Raw genomic sequence first — 9,633 nt, 5'->3', positions numbered from 1 at the left:
CTAGAATAATCTCGTGATCCTAATCCTAGTGTTCTAATAAGTCTATTACTTCGTTTTTCTTAAACAGTTCCCTAAACTCATCTATCTAGTATTCTATTAGAATCGCTAACTATAGTGCCGATCCTTCCTTTGTGGTCGCGATCTACTGTATCTAAATGACTTCTATACTCTAAGAGTCCTTTATATAGATTCTCGCGATCTTATATGATAAGATTATGCTAAATCTCCCGTCCTAGGTTGCGCGCTAATTCGTCGGGCGTGTTTTATATCGTACTTTAGCAACCTTATGCACAGGTTCTCTGCTAAGTATTATTTTCTTTTACTAATCTATAGCAGAGTTGTACTTTAGCAACTAATCGTAGCTAATTATTATCTTAGTATCTCCTAGATCTATAATACTAATTCTTTCTTAGCTTTCTTAACTAGCTAGGCGTAACGTTACTACCTTAGTCTTAAGTTAAATCTAGCCGTTCCCGTATATTATAGGACTATTATTAGCTAATACCACTTATATTGGAACATTCTTAGTTTAATAGAGTATATTATTGTCTTCTACTACTTGTAGTAAGATAATAGTTCGTACTACCCTACTATCTATAAGCGCTAGCACCTTATATCTATCTATAAGTACTATAGCTCGTAGCTATAGATCTTACGCTCCTACTTCTTATACTTCTTTAAGAGTTGTTTTAGAACTGCTTTTGCCAGCGTAATTCTGTCCCTAGTAGTATCCTAGTTTTTTAGCTTAGAGAGTCGTCCTTTCTACGACTTCCTCTATTCCTTAGGAAACTATCCTGCGCTAATTTTAGCGTTGTAGTAATTAGTATATTAATTATTATAGTAAAAGCTCTAATAGATATTATAGTATAGTATCTCCTTCTTCGCAGTTATTTCTCTTAGTTCTAGCTTCTTACTTTCGTAAATTAGGTAATCCGTTACCTTATAAAGGTTTACTAGCAGAGTACTATAGTAGTAATTGTCTACCTTTTAAGCATTCTTAAACTATTATTAGTATAGGGCGCATCTAGTTTTATAATGCGTCTATAGAAGTTTAGCATATTTTACTTCTAGTATATCCTATACTTAGGCCCTATATATTCTGCAGTTCTTTACTATATATTTCTTAGTAGATATCGTACTATAGTAGTAGTTATCTACGTTTCTAGCTTTCTATTATTATTTCTTATAGAATTAGTAGTTAATCGTATACTTAATCTAGCATAGCTCCTTATAAGCTTCCTTTTCTCCTAGCTAGTATATATAGTAATACTATACTTAACATTTATTATACTATAAATTAGTATAGCAGTAATTATCCTTATTGTCCCTAGTCTTTTCTCTCTTCCTTAAGTAGTAATTATACTATCTTAGATAGTTAATCTAATATAGGCGCTCGTATTACTCTATTTATTTCTTAAACGACTAAGGTGTCCCCTCGTTATTAAGTTTCTTAAACTTAGGTTATTCCTAGACTACCTAGTAGGTAATTTTCTCTACTTAGAGTCCTAAGACTATAATTCGTTCTTCGTAGTCGTAATCGTTAGCTAAGTACGTAGTAAGTCTATAGATTTAGCATTATTAATTTCTTAGGCGGCGTAATACTTCGGCCCCTTTAATCTGCTAATCCATTAGTAGTAGTGCGTCCTACTTAAAGTCTTAGAGTTCTATTATCTCTTATACTAGCTTAAACGCTTCGTCCGTAGCTTATCTTACTTTATTATATAGGTCTAGATCGCTGAGGGTTTTATCTAGTTTCTTAGTTAAGTATAGTATTAGTATCTAAATCATTCTAATCTTTACTACTCCTTACTTAACTTTGTTTTCTAAGCAGTCTCTACGGAAGTATCCTAACTTCCTGCATTAGAGACATGCTTTATTATTATAACGCTTCTAGCGTTCTTCTTTAGAAAGGCTATTATTAAACTTTTCTTAGGTATTATTCTTATTCTTAGGCCTATCTTATACCTTACTAGTTATATACGTATCGCCGTCTTTATTCTTATAGTTACGTTGTCGTTAAGAGTTAGCGAATAGGTAGCGAGGTTAATCTCCTTTCCTAGCTTAGTTTCGTTCCTATAGTCTTGTGTTAATTCTTATTACTAACTTAATTAGCGCGTATAGATTCTTTGGCTTGTTATAGTATATAAGTTCATCTTTAATTATTTCCTTCAGACCTGCTTTATATATTGTTCGAAGCGCCGAATTGTCCCAATTAATTTATACTTAGTATTACTTAAACTTAGCTATATATACTAATACTAACTTAGTCTGCTTTAGGCGCGAGATTACCTTCTCTGCCTAGCTTTTAGCGTCTACCTCCCTAAAGATACGTCCTAGTTCTTCTTTGAAGTTAGCCCAGCTGCTGAATAAGGTACGTATCTCGTCCTTAGTGCCTTTATTTAGCATATTAGCTAAGAAATCCTCTACGTAAGGCTATATCTAACTAGCTGCTTTTTCTTTTATGTGGGTGTTGGCTATAAGGATCTTTTCCTTATTATTAGGTATGTCGTTATATCCACAGTATAAGTTAATATTAGTAAGGAACGTTCGTAGTTTAGTGCGACTTCTATTATACTTATCTAGAGTTGCTATCTTAGGTTTCCTGATAGGTTTTTCGTTTAGCGTGGCCATTAACTAGCTTATAAGCTAATTAACTATTTTCTATAGGCTAGCTATCTGCCTTGCCTAAATTATAGTTTAGTGCCTAAGATTCTGTAACTCTTATAAGTTGTGGGCATTCTCGTCTATCTTATCGTCGCTTAGGGTTAGTATCTCGTCGTTAAGTGCTAGGTTGGGTACTAGTCTAGGACTCTAGACTAGTCTACTAGCGCTGCCTTAAGATCCTAAGTGATTATATACTATTTTAAATCTTAATTAGGCGTCCTACTATTAATCCGTCTAGTCTACTAAATCCGTAGGTGGTTAAAGTGTTATATGAGGTTGGGTGCTGATACTTCTCTAAGCTCGATCTAGGTTAGGGCGAGTAAGGATATATAAATAGTGCCGTGAGGTAGTTGTCTAGTAATATAGTGGAGTAGGCGTGCTTATAAGATAGATAATAATAGGTTTAATAATTCCTAATCTATATTAAATAGACTAATAAGTATTAATCTTGTGAAGTTAAGTAACTAGTAAGAAAGTATAATTTAAGTTAACCATAACGAGAATAATAATAAAATCTATCTATCCTTATATTCTTATTACTTCTAGTTCTAGCTTTACAGTCTTTACGAAATAATCCTTGTATCTTCTGAAGTCCCTAACGACATCTAGTTACGTGTGAGGGTGTCCTCACATACTAGCGCGGGATACTTAGTCTTAGCGTAAAGCTAGTCACGTGATCTTCGCCCCGCGATAATCATTACCTTCTGACGTGGACGTTCTTAGGCCTTCAGCCATCTCGTTATTTATTAAGGAGAGAATCCTTCTTGTTACTTGTAACACTACGTTAAGCTTTTTCGTTATCCGCTCTATAGTTCTAACTTAAATTCTATTGAAAATATATAGGGTAGACTTAAAAATAGACTATCTAAACTACCTAGTAGTCTATTAAGAAAGAGAGCTAGTAAAAGAGATATAAATAGCTTTATTAAAGCTATTAAGCAAGACTGGCAGAAGATACCACAATAGGATATAGATAAATGTATTCTATTATTACCAAGACGCTATCAGGCTATAGTAGGTGCCAAGGGGTGGTATACTAAGTATTAGTACCTAGCTATTACCTATCTATTCTCATATATTGTCTAAAGTCTATATATATATATATCTTCTACTTTTACTAAGTACTATAACTATATATTATATATATATTATTTATAAGCCTATTAGTCTATATATACATAATAATATATATAAATATCTAAAAATAGCAGCGTGAAAAATGCTAATAAAGTAGTTTGATTTTTTCCCTCTAAATTCACGTCGATTTTACTAAGCAGATATGCTTACGAATGACACTATTGTACTACTAATATCAACTTCTAGATATTCTCTATAATATATTTTTTTCTTACTACTATAGCTTATTTAGCCACCGAGATATATTATTTTAAAACCATTAACTTTTTCGAGTAACTATATTTCTATTTAATAGTTATAATAGACTTCTTAATTACTCTTAGAATTTCGCTTATTATCTTTAACTATATATTATTATTATATAGCTTACCTAAGGAGTCTTCCTTTATAATTATCGCATATTCTTCGTATATTCTTCTAGTAGGTATATTAAATAGATTCTAATATATATAGAAAAATAGTTAAGATAATCTCTCGCGCGGTTAGCTTAAGATTACCTATATAGTATACACCCTTATATAGTTCTTATATTTAATTCTCCTTATACTAATAATCTTAATATTCTGCGTAGTATAAGCTAATACGCGAAGTACGCGCTAACTTAGGTAACGTAACCTTTAGTACTATAGCTTCTTTTTATCTATTCTTAGACTTAGTTAGACTAATATTTTGATAGTATTTATAATTATTAATATAGAAGAAAAAGTATTAATCTTATTATATTCAATAAAAGTAAGGTTATATTACTTAATTAACGTAGCTATAACTACGTTATTTTTTTAGTAATCTATATCTAGGAGTACTTTCTAGAGAGTAACACCATACTCTAGCTGTATTAAGATACTCTCCTTATATAATATTAATATAGAAATAATCAACTAGCTTAATATTCTTAAGTAATAAATCCTTAGTCTTTAGTCTACGATCGCTGTTAAAGAAGTTCTTAATTAAGTAATCCCTTATTTCTCTCATAGTAAGATATTGTATTTCTATGTTAACTATCTTAAATTCTATTATTAGCTTTAAGGTACTTAGAATAAATAAGCTTTTATTATTAACTAAGTAAACTACCCCTCTACTATTAAGAATTATATATATTAAGAGAGAGTAGAGTTTATATAGTATAGTACTATAGATCTCTAAAGGCATTTTTTTCTTCTTCTAGAATAGTGACGGATTAGTTAGTACTATAGTAATAAAGTGTTTAGGGTATTTACTTTACCTCTTATTATTAAAGGTTATTACTACAGCTATAACTATCTTCTAGCTATTCTACTTAAGATAGTTAAGTAGCGTAGCTTATTCTAGCTTATTAATCCTTTTATATATCTTCTTCTAATCTATATTAGAGAGTGTAATTAGTAGTAGTCTAGCTTTAGTTAATCTATTTAGCGCTATCTCTAACCTTCTATAGATTAGTAAATTCTATACATATAATCTTTATAGTTTATATAGGCACGTAAATATTCTTTTAGCTAGTTTTAGCCTAGACTACAACCTTACATTTTACATTAATATAAATATTCTATATTCTTTACTCTTTACTACTATAGCTATATTACGTTAGAGTAGAATAGTAAACGACTGCGCTAGCTCGTCTATTATTATCTCTAGTCTTTCTCTAGTATAGTCTTAAGATATTAGTAGGTAGGTGCTTCTAGTAAATTCTAGTGCAATACGTAGTACTAACGTATTAAGAAAGTTAGTAAAAGTAAGCTATCTCTTAACGTCTAGTACGTTAAAAGCCTAAGCCTTTCTATATAGGAGTTTCTATTCGTTAAACTAGCGTTTAGGACTAATCTAGCTATACTTAGCTTTATTAAGGTGCGTGCAATACTACTCTTTAACCTAGTTTATATTAGCCTAATCTATTAGTGCTAGATCGCTTTTTAGTTCTTAAATAATAGCCTAAGAGGTTAAAGATCTAGTATTAAGGAGCTTAAGTATAACCATAGAGAGATAATCTTAAAATAAAGTCTTAGAAATCCACTTTCGTATAATACTAAGATAAGTAATATCTTAATTCTACTTTACAAATTAGACCTTATATTAATTAATATTTTCTAAATAGTTAGCGGTAGCTAGCTTATATACTCTTAACTTTACTTCGTATTAAAGGGTTACTTATTAGTATTCTTTAATTTCCTTATTAGATATTTCTAAGCGTAAAATTAGTACGGGCGATAGCTTAATTAGAATCTTAGAGTAAACTAGTTTACTGTCCTAGATTAGAGAAACGGTAGGAAAATCTAGATTAATTAAGTACTAGATACTCTTATCTTAGGTATAAAAAGGATCTAGGTAAATAAGATTAGCTAGTGGTTTCTAGTTTTTATAAGGATTATAGTTATAACGATATAATTATTTTAATCTATAGTAATAGATAATTTAAAGAGAGTTATTAAACGATAGAGTAATTAATTTATTATTGAAAGTCTTAGCAGTATAAAATGCGTAGGGAGAATTATACCACGATCTTATATCGCTGGGCTTATAACTATTAAAGGCTAGAGAACTTTAAATAAATAGAATATATTAGGAATAATAGACTAATGAATCTACTAATCGAGATTAGTAGTTTAGTTAGATGATATACTTATTTAACTAAATCTAACTCTATTTAGTAATCTATCTTAGTCTTTATCTAATCTACTATTCCTCTATCTAAACTTATTAGATAGATTAAAGAATCGGACTGATTATGTAATCTAGGTTAGGTTAGTAACTAACTAACTAACCTATTAGTTCTGCGACATTTCTTAACTACTTTTACTACGTGCCTTCTTTAATGTCGTAAAACTAATAGAAGTAGTTTTAGCTACCTATAACGCTTTTATACTAAGATCTAGTATCCTACTTATCTAAAGTAACTTTCTTTTACGCCTCTAGCGCTTTATTACTACTACTAACTACTCTTTAAGCTTTTATATATAGTTCTTACTTAACTTTATTTATTATATCTTTAGTAATAGTCTTCTTGTCTAGTTTTATTAGGCGCTAATAATTCGCCTTAAAATTATATTTAGAGTATAATTTACTTTATTACTTTTGAATTATTGTTTATAGAATACTTTATATATTAGTAGCATATATTTTTATTAAAATCTAGTATAAAGTAAGATTATAAATGGCTAAGTTAATATCTACATTATAATAGGCTTATTATACTTTAGAATATTAAGATATTTTAAGTTGTTATTATAAAGATAGAGTGTAGTAATGGTGGAGTTAGCAACATAATAAGGTTAACGATTTAGTAGTGAACTACGTTATACTACCTATATATAGAATTATATATATATAAATATATAGTTATAAGATAAGATATTAAAGTAAAAGATATTATATAATAGTTTAAAGAGTTAAACGTTCTTTAGATAGCTCTCTAATAGAATCTTAGTCTACTTACAGAATCTAGGCACTATCTTAAGCACCTAGATTCTCTACGCACTATCTAAATAATATTTAGACAATAGCCGCAGTACTTATAAGTTACTTTATGCACCTTAACTTTATTAGCCTAGTTATTACTTAGGTAACTAGTGTTAGAATAAGGAGGGTGCTACTTATTCTATAGCTAGCTTAGAGGTAGAGTCGTTTACTTGTCTAGCAATAGACTCAGAGGTAGCGAATCAATAGGTTCTAGAATAAAAAGAGAGAAATAATGCTAGAGGAGAGAGATAAGAATTAGATTAAACTAATCTAATAGCCTAATCTGTTCTTATAACCTACTCTATACAATCTACTCTACTTTCTATCTAGTATTCCTATCACTAGTAGCGATAGATTACGTTGTATACATAAAATCTTTATTTATCTCTTACGCTACTAATACACTTATAATACACTAGTAGTATAATAGTATAGATCGCTAGAGTATAGCAATCTAGTTAATTAATAGATCGATCTTATCAGAGATTAGCTAAGTAGCTTAGATCTCTAACAACTAGCTTATATATAGATAGACACGTAGCTTAGAAACTTAGCTCTTTATTAAATTCAACCTTTTATCTACCTCGCCACTACTTCTTAGAGCACAGCCCTTTATAAAATACTTTACTTTCTTCACTTTTTTTCTTTAATTATTTAAGTTCACATATGCTTAAATAAAGGCTTCTTTATCTTTAGTTACAGTGAGGTGACAAAAAAAAAGAACTTAAAAAAGTTGTGATTTTTAAATATCCATTGCTCAATAGTTATTAGCGCTAAACTAATAAAAAATATATCGTTGAATAGAGAATTTCTTGGCGTTGAAGATGGTGATCTAGTAAAGTTCCTTAGTTAGCACTAGGATGGCTACATGTCCTCTTAAACGTAGAGTAAAAAAATCTTCTAACTTTAGCTCCAAATTTCGCGTTGTAAATTTCAACTATTCTTTTATCTATTAATTTAAATAGATATATATTATATACTAGTTTTATATATATTATACTAGAAACTATATAAATAAAACATAGATAGATAGTTAAAGTAATGTGAGAAGTAGTAGATAAAGGAAGAATAGTATTAGCTATATATTAACTATGTTACAAGTAACAAGAAGGATTCTCTCCTTGACGAGTGACGAGATGGCTGAAGGCCTATGGACGTCCACGTCAGAAGGTAATGATCATCGCGGGGCTAGGTCACGTGATATGCCATCCCGCCAAGGGCAACCATCTGAGGGATGGTAGGGCGCCTTGGGATGGCAGGACAGGAAGCAATGAGGATATAAGGATGGATGGATTTCATTATTACTCTCGTTGTGGTCAACTCAAATTGTACTTTCTTACTAGTATCTTTACTTAATAAGATTGTTACCTGTTAGTCTATAGCAATATAGATTAGGATTGTTAAACCCTCCTTAAGCACGCCAACTCCACTGCATCGCCAGACAATTACCTCACGGAACACTAACGTAATACTCACCTGCCTTAGTGCGGACTAGGATAGAGAAGTATAGACCCATACCCCGTGTAACAAACTAGTACTTAGTATATAACCTCTTAGCTTCTACTGCTGTAGAATAACGTCTTAGTAAAGATAGAATACAGTTATCTATATTCTTTTGTGGTATTTTTGCCCACTATTCCCGAATAGTAGAAATAAAAGTATTAATACTCTTATCTGTTACTCTAACGCTAAGAGAAGTACTAGGTAGCTTAGTAAGTCTATTCTTTAATAAGCTCTATACGTTTTCTATAGGATTTAAATTAGGACTATAAGGTGGATGTGGAAATAGCTTAATGTAGTTTCGTCTAAACTCGCTTAAAATGTTTCTAGCCTTATAGATCTTGGTATTATTCTATTAAAAACTTTAACCTAGAGTTATTAATTAGTTTAATATAACTATATAGTAATATAAATAACGTGTTTCACCAGTGTGCGCCCCACCCCAGTGTGCGCCCCACGAAATCCTAGTACCTCACCTTCGTAATAGTACTACGCAACACCACCATAATATTTTTATTAAGTAGAGCAGGATATTATTCTTCAGATACGTCGCTATCCTCTGTATCCTCTAATTCTACTTAGCACGTGCGAGAATTGTGTCCAACTTGGCTGCAACGTCCGCAGCGCCGTTCACTGCGTACCCTCTTCGCGGGCGTTACACCCTCATTACAGCTACCACCCTCTACCTTAGCTATCTGATTAGCTATCTGGCTAACTGTCTAGGACCCCTCCGGCTGTACGTAGCGTCTCTTACGAGTTTTTCGCTTTATTACTTTACTAATCGTAGCTTTAAGGCGATCAAGTTTCTCGTGCATAAGCACCATATTATAAGCTATCTGCTAAGCTCCCTTACTTAACTGCTGCATCTGCTCCTTAAGAGAAGTTATAGGAGACCCTTGC

The 9,633-nt window shown here is 31.1% G+C and overlaps 1 protein-coding gene across 1 annotated transcript; it reads right to left on the bottom strand.

The window, feature by feature from the left end:
• Positions 1-2,439: 2,439 nt before the first annotated feature.
• On the bottom strand, positions 2,440-2,634 carry COCSADRAFT_103889 (uncharacterized protein; the record flags this gene model as incomplete). Its single annotated transcript, XM_007707710.1, has 1 exon — positions 2,440-2,634. A coding segment is annotated over one exon (195 nt), but the record flags the coding sequence as incomplete, so codon positions are not given.
• Positions 2,635-9,633: the final 6,999 nt, after the last annotated feature.

Source organism: Bipolaris sorokiniana (assembly GCF_000338995.1).
Source record: "Bipolaris sorokiniana ND90Pr unplaced genomic scaffold COCSAscaffold_20, whole genome shotgun sequence".
NCBI lineage: Eukaryota > Fungi > Ascomycota > Dothideomycetes > Pleosporales > Pleosporaceae > Bipolaris > Bipolaris sorokiniana.
This window is presented reverse-complemented; position numbering and strand designations above follow the sequence as displayed.